Consider the following 23,770-nt stretch of genomic DNA (forward strand, 5'->3'; position numbering starts at 1 on the left):
TTATTGAGATGATCACCCATCCATCCATCCATTTTCTATACACCCTTTGTCCCTAATGGGGTCAGGAGGGTTGCTGATGTCTATCCCCAGCTAATGTTCCAGGCGAGAGGCGGGGTTCACCCTGGACAGGTCGGCAGTCTGTCGCAGGGCAACACAGAAAACAGACAGGACAAACAACACACACACACACACACACTCACACCTAGGGAGAATTTAGAGAGACCAATTAACCTGACAGTCATGTTTTTGGACTGTGGGAGGAAGCCGGAGAACCCGGAGAGAACCCACCATGCACAGGGAGAACATGCAAACTCCATGCAGAAAGACCCCGGGCTGGGAATCGAACCCAGGACCTTCTTGCTGCAAGGCAACAGCTCTACCAACTGCGCCACTGTGCAGCCTATTGAGATGATCAATGCTGCTAAATTTGATTTAATGGTTTCAGCATACATAAATTAAAAGATTTTAAATTGTTGTTAAAGCAACATTAATCTAGGAGGCAAACATCAGAGCAAAAGTATAAGTTTATTACAGCAATTGCAATTGGAGAAAGTCACAGTTAACACACAGCTTGTGTCAAAGGAGTTTCTGAGTCTCTGTCTGCTTCAGTCTCCCTCTTATTCTTTGAGCACACACAAAAAAGGAAAAAAAAGCACAAACAGTTTCTAACTAATGGTTTACAGATGGAACTACTCCAACATTGTGGCGCCTACATCTTACATACATCAAGGCAAAGTTGACATTTTTATTTCCAAGGCAGAAAGGAGGACACCTCATCTATTCTCCTTTGGGTTCAACTTGCATGTTCAAAAGTGTAAGTCAACAGTGTAGGTCAGCGACCCCAAAACAAAAAGCAGCTCAACAGTGGCCAGGCATCTCCTGCTGCATTCTTCAAGAGGCAGATAATTTGTTACACAGAAACTACAGTTAGTATCACATTAATGCATTGAATATATAGAATATACATGAGTAAAATAATAAAAACATTCAAACCCTTGATGAAATAACAGTTATTAATAATCCATGTTAACATTGTTTAACATTTATATGTAAGATTTTAAGGAGCTGGTAAGTTTACTTTGTAAAAGTTCAAAGAACAATAGTCAGTTAAATTGTTTTGTTACCATAGCAACAATCCGACGCTACGAGTTTAATCTTTGAGCTTGTGCTTTGTTTGTTCACAAATACAAATTAGGCAACTGCAATTATAATTTATTGCTTTTTAGGTTGGCCAATTAAACTACTTCCAGATTTCACTAAATCTAACACAGAAGCTATTAGAGAAGCCAGGGCCGTGCAGAGACCTATGGAGGGGCAGGGGCTCAAATTTAAAAAAGGGGCACATTGAACAAAACTCAGTACAACAACATAGCAACAACCCATATTAATCAAGAATCTAATTGGATCCTACTATATTATTGCCATCATCCGGGGAAATGCAAAGCAAATCTAGTCTATATTTTCCCCAACAGGTATAAAGTTTCTGTTTCTGCTGCTGACAGTCCTGGAGGTCTGAGTTGATCTGAGATTGAGGCTGTTAAACAGACCAGAGGAGAGAAAGTCTCTGGTTATAAAGTTATGAAATAAGCAAAATTGCTGCCATTTTACTAATTAAGCCCTAATATCTATTTAACCTCTAGAACAACCTGACTGCAGAATGATTTATAGATCACAAAAAGCTCAAAGGGTTTGATGTTAGCAACTCTGAGACCTAGAATTATGAGACTGGGATATCAAAGCAAAGAAAACTCAGTAGCTGCTGGTAGGGGCCATTCAGGGGTCTCCAGACATTTAGGGGCCTCCAGACATTCAGGGGCCCTTAGAAATTGTAAGACAGGCCATAGATCTAAACCTGTAGCATCATTTATAGAGAATGACAATGTTACTAAATTTTATTTAATGCATTCAGCTGAGAAAAATAAATAGTACATTTAGGATTTAATTAAGATGTTTACTTTGTAGAAGTTTAAAGAATCATCTTGATAGTTTGATTGTTGTTACTATGACTACAATATGATGTAATCTTTGTCTTTGAATTAGGTTTGTTCACAAATACATCACAGCAAATAACCAATAATCAGTGATTGATTTTAAACTCGGCCAATAAACCTGGTCTCCCTCTCAAAGGCTTCACCTTATTGATATTTAAACATGTTAGTGATGCTGAGGTTCTTAATAGGACGGGTTCTGGAGGGAGGGGGGTTCTGTCTAAGGCCCCATATTACCTTGGACCGGCCCTGCATGAACAGCTGCTAAGATGCACTACTTGGAATCTACCTGGAATCCCCCGGTGGCCCCTGTCAGTCCGCCGATGCTTTGGAGACATTTTGATTCATTTCATTGTGGCGTGTTTGGCTTTTTTCTGCGATTCTATTTATTGCTACAATATTTTCTCTGATTTTTATTTTGTGAATTTGGCCCAAATGCTCTGGGCCGAATCTTCCTTTAACACTTGAGGTTTTGTAATAACTTCTACAGCCGCGAACCTCCACCCCAGATCCCGTCAGCAGCGGCTTTAAACCGCCTGGTAGAAATGTTAAGGAGAAGTAGAGCAAACAGTCAGCGGGTGGTACTGGGGCTTTGAGCTGCGTTGCGACTTGTGGTGGACCAACTCAAGCTGCCTGTAGTGAACCAGGCTTTTAGCAGAATGATTAAGTTAAAGTCAGAAGTTTTCTCTGCAGCTGAAACATTTCTGTGTTTAGGGGCGAGGCGGATTTTGTCCCACTATTGTCAATATTTGCCGTGAAAATAGCTAATAAAGCCTCCAAGTAGTTGTGAAGGGTTTTTGCGCTTACGTCACTATGACGTCACCGCGACTAGTCGACATCGACTCGACTATTATCATGATGTAGTCGACCTTAAAAAATATGTGGTCGTTCAACTCCTAGAGGACACAGATCCGCCCCCCTCCTCTTTACCATGGACCCGGTGTGTGAACAACATGGAGGCTCTGAGAGTCATTATTAGACTGAGGGCAGTGTTAAGGAAGACTATTACTAAGTTAGCTTAATTTGGAAAAAGCTTGGCTCTCTTCCTTATGGTCCCGGATACCGGGCTCTTCCGGCGGGCGGTGTGTGGCAGCAGGAACAATGATGCGTGATGACGTCAGAGATTTACAAAGTTTAATCTCACAACAAGCAACGTATGAGTTAACAAGAAAACTGCAGAGTTACAGAAAAAGTACATTCTTTACCTGAGACAAAAGAATTAAAAGACAAAGGGACAATGACAGAGAAAGAAAAGGCAAAGACATGTCTTTGGAGAAGGCTGATGCCAAAACGGCAGAAATATAACAGCAATCTGTTTTATTAACATTGTGCACTAACTTTTATAGTGAAGGCGTTTCTCTCCTTGTTAATGTATTCAATTAAGGCGTACCCCTGGTTCGACCAACCAGGAGCTCCCCTGGACACTCAGAGGAACTTAGACCTTCCCTTAATTTCACGCCAAGATCAAAGGCCATTTGGTCTCTGACAGGACAAAGGAGCAGGGCCAGCTGCATCTTGGTCTTCCCTGCTCTGTAGCCATTTGGTTCAATAAAACCATAAAATAAGACTTCACAGATACCTGTGAATTTCGGAGTGTCTCCTTTCCAAAGTTTAACTCAGTAAGAAAGATTATCTTCACAAACCTAATCTACTGCATTCAGCATTTTCCAAAGATTTAAGTCCTTGCCCTATTACATAAATCCTGAACAATTTTCTAATACTAAACAACACATTTTCATTGAAACAATTTCCATTTGATTCAGATATTATCATAGACAGTACAATTTTCAAATACATTCAGCATTCACCATTCTAAACTTAGATAATGCACTTTGGTTAAAAACTTGCTATTAATACTTAGAAAATATCTTAGAAATTAAATGTTAATGATTGATGTTCTGTGAACCATACAGGCTTCTGCCCTGCAATAAATGCTAATTTTATGGCTTCCTCCTGGGCCCTGATAACACTCCTAAAGAATCTTTTTGATGTAGTTCCTGACCTCTGATAGTTATCCTGTTGGATAGTTTAGTTGTAAATCTTTGACACAAAATTAGGAAATTTGTTCAAAATCAGACTGTTCATTATAACCTTTACACCTGGGGTAAGATTAGCTGTATTAAGCACTAAAAATAATTATTTTCTTCAACAGCAGCCAGACTAGTTTATTTTGCTAACTTATATTTAGCTAAATATTATTGCTGAGGGGCACAAACAGGCCTTCTGACATACAGATAAAAATAAATAAATACATTTTTTTTTTTAAATCAAAAAGGGCACTAGGGGCATCACGGATTAAAAGGGCAGGGGCTCAAACCCCTTTCGCCCCCCACCTCTGCACGTGCCTGAGAGAAGCTGATTTTTTTAGCAGCAAGAGGGGCCCCTAAGTCAGATTCTGCTCCAGGCCTCATTCAGCTTTGGACCGGCACTGTATAATGAGTTAAATCCGCTGCACTGCGCAGAGATGCGCAATAACGGGAGATTTAATTCAATGCTGCAAATGTTGCTTTATTAGGTCTTCCATTTCGTGTCTGAGTTTTTAACAAGGGGACACAGAAACTATTTTGGTTGGTCCAATTTATGGGACGAGTTTCTCAGATCTCCGCGCAGCCGCGCAAATGAACTCTGTCTGATTACGTGGACAAAGCATTTCATATGGTTTGATGCTTCGTAACCGGTAAAATAATACTAAGATACATAAAATAATATAAAACCAGCGTGATGCGTGACTGCGAGGCGAGCGCAAAAAGCTCCCCACCGGGCTGAACCTGCATGATGAGGTTACCACTTGTTCCACTAACGCTCCGACTAACCTGGACCACATACAGAAACTTTATTAGCGCAGACAGAGCCGGGCGCTGCGTGTTGAGATGGAAAAGTCGCACAAAATTCTTGTTCATAAATATAAATCATTCTCACCACTCGATCAACGCACCTCTGAAAACACCACTGCAACTTATTCCTGCGGTTCACATAGAGCTGCGTAATCAGAGCTAACGCGGTGGGGTTTAAACTCCTATCTTGACCAAAAACTCTGGAAAGAAACATAATTCTTCACAGGGGTTGATGTAAATATCCATAAAGGTTAGCCTGTGTCCAGTTTGAGTGAAAGGAGACGCGCGCGATCTGCGCTGAGATAAACGTAAGACATCTTGCTGCTGCAGCGCGCGAGGCAACGCGCAGAGCCGCCAGCGATATGATTGGCCCGGCTTTAAATGCATAAACAAAAAACCTATTTTCCTTAAGTATTTTTTTTTTTAATCTTTTAGGACTAAATCTGTTCCGCCAGTAAAACGCTCATAACGACTATCCGGCTTTAGAAAAAGAAAAAAGTTCCCCCCCCCCCCTATAAACTTTAACAAGAAAGACTTTGCCAGGCGGTGGGGCCTGTAAAGCATGGCGGCAGCCAGGCCTGTAATACACTAGGGGAGATCCTGGTATACTTGCCTGACAGATATAGCCATCAGTTTGTGCTACACGTACAACAATCTGACAACTTGTGCTGATCTGTCAGAAAACAAGTGTTCTAACTATCTGTGCTGCCCATGAATCTGTCCTACCTTGTGGTAATGCATATGGAGGAAATGCAACTGGAGTCGGATTATGATCATTTGAAGAACCAGACTCACAACCCGACAGCCACCACCAATGCTTCCCCCGTCAGTCCCATCTCATTTTTCAAATAGATTCCAAGGAAGATTTTTGTTACCTGTTCGAGCAATTCAAAAGAGACTAATTTTTATTAGAAATAGTTTTCGAGCTTAATGACACAGTCATTCAAAGAAGAACCATCACATCAGCTCCATCATCTCCGGGGCCGGCTCTATCTCCAGCTCCTGTGTCTCTGGAGCCGGCGCTGCCTCCAGCTCTGGCCCCAGCACCTGAATCTCCAGAGCTGGCGCCGCCACCAGCTCCAGCTTCTGCATCTCCGGAGCCAGCGCCACCTGCCAAAACTGACTGGTTTCGGTGGAGCAGGTGGGCATGGCGGTTTAGTGAAGTGGCCTTTGACGACGTTGCCATACGTTTGACTCTAAATTCCACAGTTTCTAGCCGAGCTGCACAAGACTCACTGATATCGATCTTTATCCGACCCCCAACAGGAATCCTCGACAATCTCTGGTGGGCGTGGCCATGCTTTAACCCAGAAAAATGAAACTTGGTACACTCGTCCTACAGCTTTTGAGATACAGACTTCAGAATCACTCAGCACAGTCTTGAGGCATTGGCGGTCAAAATTGTCTCTAAGTTATACTAGTTTCCGATTTGACTTTTGTGAACCTCTAAAGAGCCCAATACCATTAAATTATAATTTGACTCCACTGCATATCTCCAGTGGGCGGGTGCAGGAACTGCACGAGAGCGTCGATGTTGGTGAGTGGGTGGCACAGTCGCTATGAGACCGGAGTTGTGCTATGCGAATGCACTTGGAATGCAGACGCTTGACATTTTGCTCTACACCTAGCATTTCGGGCATCTGGTTTATGTTCAAAGTCTATGTGGAGGTGTGTCGAGGGCAAGTCAGACTCTTCAGCTCTTGTTTTCCATTGGAAGCATTGAATACTCTTAACGCCTCAAATGCTCAAAACGCTCCAAACGGCTCAAATCTCACCATGCTAGACATTCGAAACAAGCCTCGACAGTCCTCGACATGCCTTAACATAGTCTTAGAATGTAAACTAGGCACGCCTGACTCTCAAAACACTTTTGGTGTGAACGCACCATAAGACTACAAGAAGAGGTATTTATTTAAGTTGCATCAGAAATATAGGAAGAAGTTTACGGAGTAAAGCTCTGAAAGTTGGGAATAAACTGTTTTTCATGAAATCTGGATCTAGAAACCGCATGACCATTTTCTCAAAGTATTTTATTATGACAGGAATGAGAACATCTGGCCAGTTGTCAATGAGGCAACTGGCAGGGGGAAAAGTAGTGGAGAACTTCAGGCAGGGTAAGACAGTGGGCTGAGCCAGAGGCTCCTTGAAACTTAGACACAAAACTTTGGGAAAATTGGGTGGTAGTTTCAGACCATTTCAGCCAAAATTAGATTATTATTATTATTAATTATTAATATTAAATAACAATATGAAATACCTAACAAATTATTTGACCTTGACTGTCTCTAGAGAAAAACTGCTGTTTGTGCTTTGTTCAGGTCAGCAGGTTCTGGGTCTAGTAGAGAACCAGAGTGACTGGTATCTGGGAAATCTCTGGAAGAACCATCGACCCTGGCCAGCACTAGGTAGAGGTTTCAACACTGGTGAGTACTCTCAGTTAACTGATTTATTTCAAAGCCTATGTTTCCAGATGACTGTGGCATAAAATAGAGTAAATCCTTCATTCAAAGTAACATTTAGGATTTTTTTTAAAGGTTTTATTGGCTCTAGTGGCCTTTATTTGATAGTTAATTGACAGGAAAGTGAGTAATGAGAGAAGGCGGAAGACACGCGGCAAAGGTTGCAAGGCCAGGAATCGAACCTGTGACAGCCCCGTCGAGGATTAAGCACATCCAACATTTAGGATTTTAACTTCTTAACTGTCCTGAGGACACATGTGTCTTCTTGGAACCATTGTCTGATATGTAAGTGTTTTGAGGGTGATGGAGGTTTTAAGCCACTCATATTCTGATGCATCAAACAACATGTTTAATAGAACATCGGATGGTCTTCTGGACAGATTTTGATTCTCTAGAGTCTTTATATGTGCTCCTGCAGACCCACACACAGAGTCAATTAGAAGATGATGTTTTCAATAGAGCATTGATGTTGGAGGGGACCTCATCCAATGTATTGAGTCCTCTGGTGGTGCTCTGTACATGTGGGTAGAATTTGGGGAGCACTATTTTTAAGTTGACATGATTGAAATCTCCAGCAATAATACAAACTGCATCTGGATAGCAGCTCTGTAAATTGTACAGTGTTCCCAGAGCTGAATTTGCATTGGCAGAGGGTGAAATGTATACTCTGTAGAGGAAGAGTCACCAATATGGTGCCTGGTCACACAATGGGGAGATTGTCAAGCGCCCGAAGAGCAAGTTCTAAAAATAGTAATGGTTATCAGGGTGCACGGCTAAAAAATTATTTAATTAAATGTTTTTACATTGAGGTTATAACATCTGTTTACATGTAGAAATTAAATAAAGATAAATGTTTAAAATAATGTATAAAACGTAGTAATCTTTTCTAGGGATGAAGTTCAGAATTATGCACAGATGCATATTATTGGAGGATAGTGCCTGCATCTGTACGTGTGAGGATGTGGATTTTTGTGTGTGTTTTCATATGAATTTACTCCCTGTGTTGTCATATCCTCCCCCTGTTTGATACCCAGCCATTCCCCTGATTATCCCTTGTGTATTTAACCTCACCTGTGTTCCTTGCTTCCCGCCGGATCCTTGTTGTGGTTTTGTCCTCCCTGCCATTGTCCAGTCTGTGTCGTGTCACCTGTGCTTCCTGGTTTTTGTCAACTTTGATTATAACAATTTTTCTTTAGAAAACAATGAAAATACTTACCATATTTTCCGGACTATAGAGTGCACCATACTACAAGCCGCACTTACAATATTTTTGAAAAAAAAAAAAAAAAACTGGAAACGTGTATATATATAAGCCGCACCGGGCCATAAGCCTTTGGTATCTCCGCCGCTCTCGGTTTTCTGCAGCAGAGGGCAGTGTTCTTATAAATCTGCTAGATTTATTAAGGCACAGCCCTCCGTCTGTAATGCTGAACGATGGTTTCGTTCACGGCGAGTTTACGTGCAGTGGCTATATTTCCTTCCTGTACTCCCAGATCGATAGCCCTCAACTTAAAAACTGCATCATATGAGTTTGAAGAAATTCGCTAGGCACGACGGAGAAAATTTGTCGCACTAGGCACTTGTTCTAAATGAAACAAGTGCCTAGTGCGCACTAGGCACTTGTTTTAAATGAAAATTAGCATTTTCTTCTTTGAATTCCAATTTTGACTTCCAATGATTCAGTTCCTGATAAAGAGCCCCCTGGCGGTTGAAGAAAAATCCACAGAAAAGCTGCACCGCGCTATAAACCGCATGGTTCAAAGCGTAGGAAAAAGTAGCGGCTTATGGTCCAAAAAATACGGAAACTCACTTCTGCACTGACCCTAGGTTCTATATAAGGGTTCCACTGTTGATTACATCCCTTTAGAGGTGTCAGTTAGATTTGATCATATACACGCAACTGTAGTTACCTTGTAGTAAAATTAATACAAAGACTACAGTGCTGCTTGAAAGTTTGTGAACCACCCGAACATGATCATTGTTTTCTAAAGAAAAATTGTTATAATCACGTGAAATGATCATCCAAATCTCAAATTGTAAAACAGGCCTTCCAATGAAGGAAAACAAAGAAAAAATATACATGTTTTCATTATTTATTCAACAAAAGTATTTTATCTGTCAAAAAACAGCAAATCTGCCAAGAGCAAAAGTATGTGAACAATTTCAGTTAGTACCTCGTGGCACCTCCTGTTGCAGCCATTACTTCAACTAGACGTCTTCTGTAACCACAAACGAGTGTCTCACATCTGCTTTTTGGGATTTTTGTCCACTGCTTGCAGAACTCTACCAGTTGAGTGAGGTTAAAGGGACATCTGGCATGTACTGCCCCTTTCAGATCTTGACACAGCATTTCTATAGGATTGAAATCTGGACTTTGACTGGGCCAATCCAGAGTGCATTGGCAGAATCTTCTTTCTCTTAAGCCATTCTTTGGTACTTTTGCTGGAATGCTTTGGGTCGTAGTCTTGTTGCAAAATCCATTTCTGTCCCAGCTGCAACTCCCTGACTGATGTCAGGAGATTCTGGTCAAGAATTTGTTGATAGTCCTGGGAATTGATGGTTCCCTGTATTATATGGAGTCGTCCAGGTCCGGAGGCAGAAAAGCAGGCCCAGACTTTCACAGTTCCACCACCATGCTTCACTGTTCACGGTTGTTCTCTTTAAATTCAGTGTTTACTTTTCTCCAAACATGGCGCCTGTGATTGTGGCCAAATAATTCAATTTTGGACTCATCCGTCCAGAGAATGGACTTCCAGAAAGCCTCTGGTTTGTCCAAGTGCTCTTTGGCAAATTTTAAATGGGCAGATTTGTTCTTTGAGAGCAGAGGCTTCCTTCTAGCAACTCTCCCATGAATGCCATGTCTATTGATATTTCACCTGATCGTAGATGCATGCACATTTACCCCAGACGCTGACAGAGAGGTCTGCAACTCTCTGAAGGTGATGCGTGGGTTGGCCTTTACCTGGATTATTATTTTTCTGGTGCTTCTTTGTATGAGTTTTGATGGCCATCCACTTCTGGGCAGAGTTGCGGTGATGCCTAGTGCCCTCCATTTGTAAATGATTTGTCTCACAGTGGATGGATGAAGCTGGAATCTTTTGGAGATCGTCTTATAGCTTTCCCCAGACTGATGGGCTGTCATCACCTTCTCCCTGATGTCCTCAGATAGACATCTGAGGACATTGTTGATCTGATCTTTATGCCTTGACACAACAGTGGTTTGGTTGGTTTCCTCCCCTTTTAATCAGTGCACCTCAAAACCTTTCCCAAAGATGTCTCATTTGATTGGTCTGCTTAACTGATTACTCGAGCACTCAAATGTGTTTCACTTGAGTCTTTTACCTGATTGTCTTTACCAGTGCAGCTGTGGTTCATTTACTTTTGCAGATGCTCTGATTCCATGTTTCATTTAGTCTGCTTGCAATTCACACATTTCCCTCAAAACAAGCAAAAGGAATCAATGAACATAAATCTGACATCTCATATACAAAAACTGGTAATGAGAAATTATTTTCTCATTACCAGTTTTCATTACCCTGAAATCATGGTTATAAAAAAGAAAAATCTAAACTACTCAACTAGTTCACAAACTTTCAAGCAGCACTGTATATGAAACAGATAGCCACTCCTTCACTGTAAAGTACTGGCTTCACAGTGAAGCCTGTGAAGCCACTTCTTCCTGGGCTCTCACAAGTAAACCTAGTCAGGTTTTTTTATTTGAACATAAAAAGTTGACAAATGGGGCTGCACAGTGGCGCAGTTGGTAGAGCTGTTGCCTTGCAGCAAGAAGGTTCTGGGTTCGATTCCCAGCCAGGGGTCTTTCTGCATGTTTGCATGTTCTCCCTGTGCATGTGTGGGTTCTCTCCGGGTACTCCAGCTTCCTCTCACAGTCCAAAAACATATATCAATTCTCCCTAAGTGTGAGTGTGTGTGTGCATGGTTGTGTGTCCTGTCTGTCTTTGTGTTGCCCTGTGACAGACTGGCAACCTGTCCAGGGTGAACCCCGCCTCTATTAACATATGAAAACATAAAGCTATTATATAGCTTTATGGTATTAAAGCTAAAGTTTAATCAGTAATACTTTTATAACAAATTTATGTCAGATCATGATTTCTTGGTTAATGTCAAGTTGTCATAACAAAGACATTTTGAATAATGTCAACTTTGTATTAAAAGTGTCATGATTTACCGAATGACACTTTATGACAACAGTCATAAATATTCATAAAGACTTACTAATGTTCATGAGTTAACATTAACATTAAAGATAGAAAAGGTTGTGAAATTATTTATCTGGATGTAATTTTCTTCCATGACAAAAACCTAGCATTTCAACAGGGTTGTGCAGACTTTTTATACCGACTGTTTGGCTGCTGGTTCAACAGCCAAACATTTATGCTACCGTCTTTCTTTTGTGTGAAATAGAGTTTTAACTTCGTATGAGTTCATTCTTGTGGATGGCCCTATTTATTTCTGAGGTTTTTTGGCTTTATAATATTTCATAACAATAATTAAAACTTTTCAATGTTTAACATTGCCTAGGAAAATGTTTTTACATTAGGCTACAAAGGTAACACTTTATTTGACTGGGTGTGAATAAGACATTGAATATGACATTGTCATAAACATGAGTAAGTCTTCATGAATATTTGACTGTTGCCATAAAGTGCCATTCGGTAAATCATGACACTTTTAATACAAAGCTGACATTATTCAAAATGTCTTTGTTATGACAACTTGACATTAACATAGATAAAAATGTCTTTGTTATGAGAACTTGACATTAACCAAGAATCATCATATGTCATAAATATGTCATAATGTCATTAAGTGTTATTACACTGTGAAACAGTAACAAAACACCATTTAATATTTCCTTTACCTGAAATAAAGTGAAACCAGTAGGACCAACAATAAAGATTTCATTAAGTTTTATTACACTCTCAAATGATTTAATAACAGAGTAATTAATAATTCCTTTCACTTCAAGTGGAACAAGTAGCACCAGATTTGAAGATGTCATTAAGTGTTATTACAGTGTCATTAATATTATCTTTTGTTGTCTTCATTTCCTGGAAGCAGCTCTTTCAAGATGTATGGAAATGCTCAGAAATTATAACTGTTCTTGCAATAGTTGTGGTCAATGTTAATCATGAATTCAAACTTGGTGAATCTCTTCTGGATATCCTCATAGTGGGTGATGACTCATTTCATTGTGGTCACTTCTAAAAAGGAACAAAAACTAATGAACAAAAAACCATGTGATCAGCATTTATTGAAATACCATTCCAAAATGTCCCTTGCGGCACACTGTCAGAATGATTGACAGACAAATGTCGAGTTAACTGGTTGTTATAAAGTGCAAAAAAATTATTTGTTAATACAAGTAGCATAATGACTAGAGCTGAACAAAATTATTCTGATCAAATATTTGTTTGGCAGAAGTTCATACAGATTGCCACTGTTGATATTCAGATTGCATCATTTAATGCAATGTTTTAGGTACATGAGTGTACTTTTTCACTTAATGAGCATTCAAAATTATTTTCAACCCCAATACTCTGGCTTATGGATGTTTGCAAGAAGTTTATTAATAAATAAATAAACACCAGTTTTACATTTGACAATTAGTTGTCCAAAACGTAACTAATTAACTCAGCTGGTGGATGTTGATTCCTGCTCCCCCTTTCCCACTTACCTGTCCCCTCCTTCACCTGTAGAAAGTAATAACACAAAAATTATTTACCTAAATTCCTTGGGGAATATTTCATCTGCTACTTTCTCTTTGGGCCAACAAGGACTTCTTTCTCTGGTGCCTGGTCCATATTATCATCCGCCACACCTGTATCATGTCTTCATTAGCCACATTTGGGGAGGTCTTAGAAGTACTCTGCCCACCGGCCCACAACATCCCGAGTTGAGGTCAGCAGCACACCATCCCCACTGTATACAGTGTTGGTGCTGCACTGCTTCCCCCTCCTGAGACGCCGGATGGTGGACCAAAATCGCCTCGAAGCCGTACGGAAGTCTTTCTCCATGGCCTCTCCAAACTCCTCCCATGCCCGAGTTTTTGCCTCAGCAACCACCCGAGCCGCATGCTGCTTCGCCCACCTGTACCCATCAGCTGCTTCCGGAGTCCCATAGGCCAAAAAGGCCCGATATGACTCCTTTTTCAGCCTGACGGCTTCCCTCACCGAAGGTGTCCACCAGCAGGTTCCAGGGTTACCGCCACAACAGGCACTGACAACCTTGCGGCCACAGCTCAGATGAGCCGCCTCGACAATGGAGGTACGGAACACGGTCCACTCAGACTCCATGTCCCCCACCACCCCCAGGACGTGTTCAAAGTTCTGACGGAGATGGGAGTTAAAGCCCCGTCTCACAGGGGATTCCGCCAGACGTTCCCAGCAGACCCTCACAACACGTTTGGGCCTGCCAGGTCTGACCGGCATCCTCCCCCAGGTAGTGGTCGGTGGACAGCTCTGCACCTCTCTTCACCCGAGTGTCCAAGACATACGGACGCAGATCCGATGAAACGATGACAAAGTCGATTATTGAACTGCGGCCTAGGGTGTCCTGGTGCCAAGTGCACATATGGACACCCTTATGCTTGAACATGGTGTTCATTATGGACAATCCATGACGAGCACAGAAGTCCAACAACAGAACACCACTCGAGTTCAGATCGGGGGGGCCGTTCCTCCCAACCACGCCCGTCCAGGCCTCACTGTCATTGCCCACGTGAGCGTTGAAGTCCCCCAGCAGAACAAGGGAGTCCCCAGGTGGAGAACTCTCCAGTACCCCCTCTAGGGACTCCAAAAAGGGTGGGTAATCTGAGCTGTCGTTCGGCCCGCAAGCACAAACGACAGTCAGGACCCGTCCCCCCCACCCGCAGGCGGAGGGGGGCTACCCTCTCGTTCACCGGGGTAAACCCCAACGTACAGGCGCCGAGATGGGGAGCAACAAGTATGCCCACTCCTGCCGGACGCCTCTCACCTTGGGCAACTCCAGAATGGAAGTATGTCCAGCCCCTCTCAAGGAGACTGGTTCCAGAACCAGAGCCATGCGTCGATGTGAGACCGACTATTTCTAGCCGGAACCTCTCGACTTCACACTCTAGCTCCGGCTCCTTCCCCACCAGAGAGGGGATATTCCACGTCCCAAGAGCTAGCTTCCGCAACCGAGGGTCGGACCGCCAGGGTCCCCTCCCTAGGCCACCACCCATCACACATTGCACCCGACCCCGTTGGCCCCTCTCACAGGTGGTGGGCCCATGGGAGGGGGGACCCATGTTTCCTCTTCGTGCTGAGCCCGGCTGGGCTCCATGGGTGAAAGCCCGGCCACCAGACGCTCGCCGTCGTGCCCCCCTCCAGGCCTGGCTCCAGAGTGGGGCCCCGGTGACCTGCGTGCGGGCGAGGGAACGCCAAGTCCAATGTTTTTAATCATCATCGGGGTCTTCGGGCTGCACTTTGTCTGGTCCCTCACCTAGGACCTGTCTGTCTTGGGTGACCCTACCAGGGGCATGAAGCCCCAGACAGCAGAGCTCCCAGGAACATTGGGGAACTCAAACCCCTCCACCACGATAAGGTGGCAGCCCACACTTTATTTTTGGTAACAAATAAAGTGTTACCAAAAAAAGTTCTGGAAAAATAGTTCTCAATCTTAGTTCTATGTAGTTCTTAATTTTTCCAATGATTCTAAAATATTTCAGTCAGTGAAAGACTCTTGATAGTGCTCTAAATAAACAGTAGATTGAGGTGTATGCATTTTTGCTCTCACCCTTTTGCCCAACTTAGTTTCTTCTTTTAGTTCATAGGTCCACTTTTTGCTTGAACTTCAGGAGCACATTATTTGTAACTGTAACATAATCCTGTATGTTTTTACATTTTTTTAGGGGTTATTTTACTTCTCCTGGATCGGTTACGGAAGGTCAGATGGGAGCAGATGTGGAGACTGACTGCAGAAAGAGAACTAATGAGCATGCTGTCCACCTCATTGGCAGACCAGGTTACCTTAATACAGATTATTTTCTGCACCTGCACAAACTTGATTATTATTTTTCAAATGTATTATAAAAATATAGCTAATCTAACAGATGTTGGAAATGTGTATAGTTTCAGTTTAAACTGAAATATGCTCAATTAATCCTAAAGAGACACCGTAAAACATTTGAAAGTGGACTTTCAAAATTTCATTTTCTAACTTGAAAATGAAAGTTCACCTGCTGCCCAACAAGAAAATTGTATTGGTTTTAACTCAGAAATTAGAGTTTATAAAGTTCGTTTAAAAACAAGAGACAAGTTGTCTAAATATTGTTTTTTAAATTCAGTGATCTTGAATTGTGAGTTTTAACTTAATGCTGCATTTTAAACCACTTATTTCATTATATGTTCAAGAAAACTGCCCTCATCTAGTGAAAGAGGACACAATCTCTATTATTTTCACTCATAATATCAAGTTAATAATAACTATTTATTTTTACTTTAGAATTATTTAAATTCTTCTTTTAAATTGCACAAACAAATTTGATTCTAATTTGATAATGAATTTTATTAAACATCACAATAAATTTTGTTTAAAAACATTTAGTGTGATCAGGGCATTATCCTCAAGCTTTGCAAACTGAGACTTGTATTAAAATTAATATTTGCCTTAACGCCCAAGCATCAGATCAGTGCAACACACTTCCACCTCACTCGCAGTGCAACGCAGGATACAAAAACATGCTGCTAAGCACACTGGGAAATAGTTCCCAACTTGGTCTATGTCTTATTTCAGTTTTTTAAGTGCTAACCTAAAAACTCTAGTTTTTCAACTCTTAGAGGTTTGACAAAATTAATAGAAGTTTAACACAACTTGCTGTCAGTTCATCTTTCACAAACTCACATTTAGGTTCAAAATCTAAAACTTGCAAAATTTATTTCACTTAAAAAATAGAAGATAGTAGACCACTAAATGTTTGTTTTTTATTCAAATTTGTCAAATCTTTCACTGTCATGTATGCCATTTGGTCCTTAGGACATCTTTAATGCAGTGATCAAGCAGAACCCTTTCCTTGTTTACCAGCTGCCCTGCTATTGGAATGTTCAACTGTCAGACCACACTCGCTCTGAAAAATGCTACAAAGATGTATCAGACCTGAAGGTGAGATCAGGTGTTTCTACAATCAGTCTTTGCCAATATTTAAGGTGACTGTAAAAAACAAAAATGTAATTTTGTTACATTGCTTATAATTGTGTATGATTATTGTATACATTTTGTATATTTAGATATTTCCTTAATATCTTCAGTTAGTATGTTTTTGTATAAAAGAGTCCTCTTGTACTTGAAAAATCATACAGAATGTGCTGTGTGACAGTAGATCAGAAAGAAAAATGGATGTAATATAGTTAACTTGGTTCCATGCAGTTTTTTTGAATGCTGTGCAACACTGAAGAATTGTTTTGATATCTGCTCAAAGAGAAAGTTAACTTCACTGTGTTCATCAAAATTTGTGTGAATAATTGTAAATATTTCTTGAATTTATCAACTGATGCACAAGAGCATTGTGGAACAGAAACATGTCTGTTAAAAACCAAGCTAATGAATTTAAACAAGAAGAAATTGAAATTCATGGAACAATACAGTTTCTCCAACTTGAAACATTACAATGACAACAAAAATAATATGACTTGGAACATATGTGACTTAACTTTTTGCCTATCGATCAGATGAGATGTGGTACAGTAGAAAACTAGAAAATTCCTGAAGAAATTTAACTGGGGCCTGCCAAAGTGTGCCCGTCGGTTTGGACCCAGCGTTCTGATGCTAAGAATTTGCATCAATGCTAAAGAAAGCTGCAATGTAATCAATAGCATGTGGAGAATCACAAGAATGTTAAGTAAGCTGGACATGCAACATTCAGTATGATAAAGTAAGTGTATTAGCTAAAATGAGCAAATATGCTAATGTAAGCATAAATACTTTCAGTAGCATGTGGGGTATCATTAGAATGTTTACTGTCATTTACTTACTCCATTAAGTATACTAAACATGGCTAATAAGTCTGAAAAATAGAAAATAGCTTATTTAAGCTAAAAGGCTAATGCTAATCAACTGCCTTGCTGCGCAAAGGCAGTTCTAACCTCGGATAAACAGATAATGCAGAATGATATCACTGCACGCCTCCTCAAGTGCACTGTCCAGAGGGGCATTTTGAGGCTTTTATTTTGAAATTTGCAGTAAGCTTCATATTAAATGCCCACACTAATCCAATGTGTAAGAGTGCTTTGGATAAACCAGTCACATAAAGCCAAAAGAGCAATTACATGATGTAAAAATTCCCAAGGCTTTTATTTTGAAATTTTTGTTAAGCTTCATTTGAAAGGGTCAAAGTCATCCCATGTGTAACAGTCATTGGATTAAATCAGTCATATAACGCTCAAAAAAGCAATGACCTGATGTAAAATTTCTCAAGGGCTTTTATTTTGAAATTTTCAGTAAGCTTCATTTCAAAGGGCCAAACTCATCCCATGTGTAACAGTGACAGGGTTAAATTAGTTATATACAGCCCATAGCAGCAAGTTTTTCTAAAGGCCAGCTCAGTCCTCCTCTGTTTTAACTGAACTAGTAGTTCGAACTACAGTGATGCGATTTGTAGTCCTCAGCAGCTCTCCTGCTCTGGGTTCCGCCATGGTAAATAATCCTCTGCCAGCTGTGAGTGAGACATCCAGGGGAGACAATTCTGTTTGAGCCAGCCAGTTTGACTAAAAAAGCATTGTAAAAAACTGTTTCCGCTCGGGAACCGTAATACATATTCGAAAACCGTTTGATGCATATGAGAGGGCTATTTGTCGTCTCACATAGTCCCGCCATTCATATCTCTACCTCACTCACAGTATTAACAGCGATGAGATAAAAAAGTGTGTGCCAAGGTCTGAAATTTTCAGAAATACATGGAAGTGAATCAGTGAGATCTGTCTGCTACCCTGGCGCATGACTTTGCTCTGAAGCACCTGGAGAGAAAACTGTAAGCGCTTAGATAATTTTTGAAAACATTTGACCGGAGCAGGCACGCGTATCAATGTCATGACCAAGTTTGATACCAATCATGCAATATTTGTGAGCGTGAGGGCGAAGTTAAAAAATGATTTGGGGTCAAAATGTCGCTCTGACTCTCACTCTAGCGGAGCGTTCACACTCTGATTTTTCCAAAATCAAAAACTTTGGGTCGCTTAGAAAGAAGTTGTGGACAAACCATAATACATATTGACGTTGTCTTCACTTTAAAAAGAGATCACGGACGTATCTACAAAATGAAGTTTGAATGGCGTTTCTACATAAAGTTATGATTTACACAGAAAATCCTCAAAAATAGGGTATTTTCAGGATTTACTGGTTGCCTCATCCCTTGACGATTTGAGAGATGCACCTGGTGAGCTCAAGTTAGTGATTTTGGGGTCGTTTTTGCTTTTTTTACGCCGCCATGGTAACTCCAAATCCCACCAAAAGTAATAGCACACCTCACGGGATTGAGCCGCACGTTTGATACCACTTTTGTGGGTGGGCTCAAGAGCACGAGCCGAGATTCACGGTGACGGAAGAATAAGTTAAGAACTAGAAAATTCCTGAAGAAATTTAACTGGGGCCTGCCAAAGTGTGCCCGGCCGGTTTGGACCCAGCGTTGTGATGCTAAGAATTAGCATCAATGCTAAAGAAAGCTGCAATGTAATCAATAGCATGTGGAGAATCACAAGAATGTTAAGTAAGCTGGACATGCAACATTCAGTATGATAAAGTAAGTGTATTAGCTAAAATGAGCAAATATGCTAATGTAAGCATAAATACTTTCAGTAGCATGTGGGGTATCATTAGAATGTTTACTGTCATTTACTTACTCCATTAAGTATACTAAACATGGCTAATAAGTCTGAAAATAGAAAATAGCTTATTTAAGCTAAAAGGCTTATGCTAATCAACTGCTGCGCAAGGCAGTTCCCTAACCTCGGATAAACAGATAATGCAGAATGATATCATTGCACCGCCTCCGGCGGTGCACTGTCCAGAGGGGCATTTTGAGGCTTTTATTTTGAAATTTGCAGTAAGCTTCATATTAAATGCCCACACTAATCCAATGTGTAAGAGTGCTTTGGATCAACCCGTCACCTAACGCCCAAAAGAGCAATTACATGATGTAAAAATTCCCCCGGCTTTTATTTTGAAATGTTTGTTAAGCTTCATTTGAAAGGGTCAAAGTCATCCCATGTGTAACAGTCATTGGATTAAATCAGTCATATAACGCTCAAAAAGCAATGACCTGATGTAAAAATTTTCAAGGGCTTTTATTTTGAAATTTTCAGTAAGCTTCATTTCAAAGGGCTAGACTCATCCCATGTGTAACAGTGACAGGGTTAAATGAGTTATATACAGCCCATAGCAGCAAGTTGTTCTAAAGGCCAGCTCAGTCCTCCTCTGTTTTAACTGAACTACTAGTTAGAACTACAGTGATGCGATTTGTAGTCCTCAGCAGCTCTCCCTGCTCTGGGTTCCGTTGCCATGGTAAATAATCCTCTCTGCCAGCTGTGAGTGAGACATCCAGGGGAGACAATTCTCTGTTTGAGCCAGCCAGTTTGACTAAAAAAGCATTGCAAACAACTGTTTCCCTGCTCGGGAACCGTAATACATATTCGAAAACCGTTGAAGCATATGAGAGGGCTATTTGTCGTCTCACATAGTCCCGCCATTCATATCTCTACCTCACTCACAGTATTAACAGCGATGAGATAAAAAAAGTGTGTGCCAAGGTCTGAAATTTTTCAGAAATACATGGAAGTGAATCAGTGAGATCTGTCTGCTACCCTGGCGCATGACTTTGCTCTGAAGCACCTGGAGAGAAAACTGTAAGCGCTAGATAATTTTTGAAAACATTTGACCGGAGCAGGCACGCCAGATATCAATGTCATGACCAAGTTTGATACCAATCATGCAATATTTGTGAGCGTGAGGGCGAAGTTAAAAAATGATTTGGGGTCAAAATGTCGCTCTGACTCTCACTCTAGCGGAGCGCCTTCACACTCTGATTTTCCAAAAATCAAAAACTTTGGGTCGCTTAGAAAGAAGTTGTGGACAAATCATAATACATATTGACGTGCTGTCTTCACTTTAAAAGAGATCACGGACGTATCTACAAAATGAAGTTTGAATGGCGTCTCTACATAAGGTTATGACGACACAGAAAATCCTCAAAAATAGGGTATTTTTAAGATTTAGAGGTTGCCTCGTCCCCTTGACGACGAGACTTGCACCTGGTGAGCTCGTTAGTGATTTTGGGGTCGTTTTTTGCTTTTTACGTCGCCATGGAAACTCCAAATCCCACCATAAGTAATAGCACACCTCCCGGGATCGAGCCGCACGTTTTGATACCACTTTTGTGGGTGGGCTCGCAGCGGTACGAGCCGCATTCACGGTGACGGAAGAATAAGTTAAGAATAATAATAATAAAGAGACATTCTATTGGGTGTAGAACAATAGGTGCCTGCCATGCAATGCATGGAGGCAGTGACTGACTTGCTTCGCAAGTCAGTCACTGCTCTCCTTATGCATTGCTATGGGCAGGCCCCAACTAGAAAATTCCTGAAGAAATTTAACTGGGGCCTGCCAAAGTGTGCCCGTCGGTTTGGACCCAGCGTTCTGATGCTAACAATTTGCATCAATGCTAAAGAAAGCTGCAATGTAATCAATACAATCAATAGAATCACAATAATGTTAAGTAAACTGGACATGCACCATTCAGTATGATAAAGTAAGTGTATTAGCTAAAATGAGCAAATATGCTAATGTTAGCGTGAATGCTCTCTGTAGCATGTGGGATATTATTAGAATGTTCTCTGTAATTTACTTAATTCCTTCAGAATACTAAACATGGCAGATAAGTAAGAAAAATAGGTAATAGCTTATTTAAGCTAAAAGGCTAATGCTAATGAACTGCCTTGCTGTGCAAGGCAGTTCCCTAACCTGGGATAAACAGATAATGCAGAATGATATCACTGCACCGCCTCCGGTGGTGCACTGTCCAGAGGGGCATTTTGAGGCTTTTATTTTGAAATTTGCAGTAAGCTTCATATTAAATGCCCACACTAATCCAATGTGTAAGAGTGCTTTGGATAAACCAGTCACATAAAGCCAAAAAGAGCAATTACATGATGTAAAAATTCCCAAGGCTTTTATTTTGAAATTTTTGTTAAGCTTCATTTGAAAGGGTCAAAGTCATCCCATGTGTAACAGTCATTGGATTAAATCAGTCATATAACGCTCAAAAAAGCAATGACCTGATGTAAAAATTTTCAAGGGCTTTTATTTTGAAATTTTCAGTAAGCTTCATTTCAAAGGGCCAAACTCATCCCATGTGTAACAGTGACAGGGTTAAATTAGTTATATACAGCCCATAGCAGCAAGTTTTTCTAAAGGCCAGCTCAGTCCTCCTCTGTTTTAACTGAACTAGTAGTTCGAACTACAGTGATGCGTATTTGTAGTCCTCAGCAAATCTCCCTGCTCTGGGTTCCGTTGCCATGGTAAATAATCCTCTCTGCCAGCTGTGAGTGAGACATCCAGGGGGAGACAATTCTCTGTTTGAGCCAGCCAGTTTGACTAAAAAGCATTGCAAAAAACTGTTTCCGCTCGGGAACCGTAATACATATTCGAAAACCGTTTGAAGCATATGAGAGGGCTATTTGTCGCCTCACATAGTCCCGCCATTCATATCTCTACCTCACTCACAGTATTAACAGCAATGAGATAAAAAAAGTGTGTGCCAAGGTCTGAAATTTTTCAGAAATACATGGAAGTGAATCAGTGAGATCTGTCTGCTACCCTGGCGCATGACTTTGCTCTGAAGCACCTGGAGAGAAAACTGTAAGCGCTAGATAATTTTTGAAAACATTTGACCGGAGCAGGCACGCACAATGTCATGACCAAGTTTGATACCAATCATGCAATATTTGTGAGCGTGAGGGCGAGTTTAAAAATGATTTGGGGTCAAAATGTCGCTCTGACTCTCACTCTAGCGGAGCGCCTTCACACTCTGATTTTTCCAAAAATCAAAAACTTTGGGTCGCTTAGAAAGAAGTTGTGGACAAACCATAATACATATTGACTGTTGTCTTCACTTTAAAAGAGATCACGGACGATCTACAAAATGAAGTTTGAATGGCGTTTCTACATAAAGTTATGATTGACACAGAAAATCCTCAAAATAGGGTATTTTCAGGATTTACTGGTTGCCTCCCCTTGACGAGAGATGCACCTGGTGAGCTCGTTAGTGATTTTGGGGTCGTTTTTGCTTTTTACGCCATGGTAACTCCAAAGCCCACCAAAAGTAATAGCTCCTCCCGAACGAGCCGCACGTTTTGATACCACTTTTGTGGGTGGGCTCAGAGCGCACGAGCCGCATTAACGGTAACGGAAGAATAATAAATAATACGTATTAAAGAAACATTCTATTGGGTGTAGAACAATAGGTGCCTGCCATGCAATGCATGGAGGCAGTGACTGACTTGCTTCGCAAGTCAGTCACTGCTCTCCTTATGCATTGCTATGGGCAGGCCCCAATAATAACTAGAAAATTCCTGAAGAAATTTAACTGGGGCCTGCCAAAGTGTGCCCGTCGGTTTGGACCCAGCGTTCTGATGCTAACAATTTGCATCAATGCTAAAGAAAGCTGCAATGTAATCAATAGCATGTGGAGAATCACAAGAATGTTAAGTAAGCTGGACATGCAACATTCAGTATGATAAAGCAAGTGCATTAGCTAAAATGAGCAAATATGCTAATATAAGCATAAATACTTTCAGTAGCATGTGGGGTATCATTAGAATGTTTACTGTCATTTACTTACTCCATTAAGTATACTAAACATGGCTAATAAGTCTGAAAAATAGAAAATAGCTTATTTAAGCTAAAAGGCTAATGCTAATCAACTGCCTTGCTGCAAGGCAGTTCTAACCTCGGATAAACAGATAATGCAGAATGATATCACTGCACCGCCTCCGGCGGTGCACTGTCCAGAGGGGCATTTTGAGGCTTTTATTTTGAAATTTGCAGTAAGCTTCATATTAAATGCCCACACTAATCCAATGTGTAAGAGTGCTTTGGATAAACCAGTCACATAAAGCCAAAAAGAGCAATTACATGATGTAAAAATTCCCAAGGCTTTTATTTTGAAATTTTGTTAAGCTTCATTTGAAAGGGTCAAAGTCATCCCATGTGTAACAGTCATTGGATTAAATCAGTCATATAACGCTCAAAAAAGCAATGACCTGATGTAAAAATTTTCAAGGGCTTTTATTTTGAAATTTTCAGTAAGCTTCATTTCAAAGGGCCAAACTCATCCCATGTGTAACAGTGACAGGGTTAAATTAGTTATATACAGCCCATAGCAGCAAGTTTTTCTAAAGGCCAGCTCAGTCCTCCTCTGTTTTAACTGAACTAGTAGTTGAACTACAGTGATGCGATT

General features: G+C 40.9%; 1 protein-coding gene across 3 annotated transcripts in view; it reads left to right on the plus strand.

Moving 5' to 3' along the window:
- The window catches only part of large1 (LARGE xylosyl- and glucuronyltransferase 1), a 68,272-nt gene that overhangs the window by 11,551 nt on the left and 32,951 nt on the right, over window positions 1–23,770 (plus strand). For 2 of the 3 annotated variants that reach the window (XM_044107569.1, XM_044107571.1), the window contains 3 exons: window positions 7,141–7,245; window positions 15,176–15,288; window positions 16,300–16,425. In XM_044107569.1, coding sequence (XP_043963504.1) covers window positions 7,141–7,245; window positions 15,176–15,288; window positions 16,300–16,425 — 344 coding nt within the window. The remainder of the gene's footprint in view (window positions 1–7,140; window positions 7,246–15,175; window positions 15,289–16,299; window positions 16,426–23,770) is intronic. The other variant, XM_044107570.1, reaches the window with a different exon arrangement.

Source organism: Gambusia affinis, linkage group LG23, assembly GCF_019740435.1.
Source record: "Gambusia affinis linkage group LG23, SWU_Gaff_1.0, whole genome shotgun sequence".
In the NCBI taxonomy this organism is placed as follows: Eukaryota; Metazoa; Chordata; class Actinopteri; order Cyprinodontiformes; family Poeciliidae; genus Gambusia; species Gambusia affinis.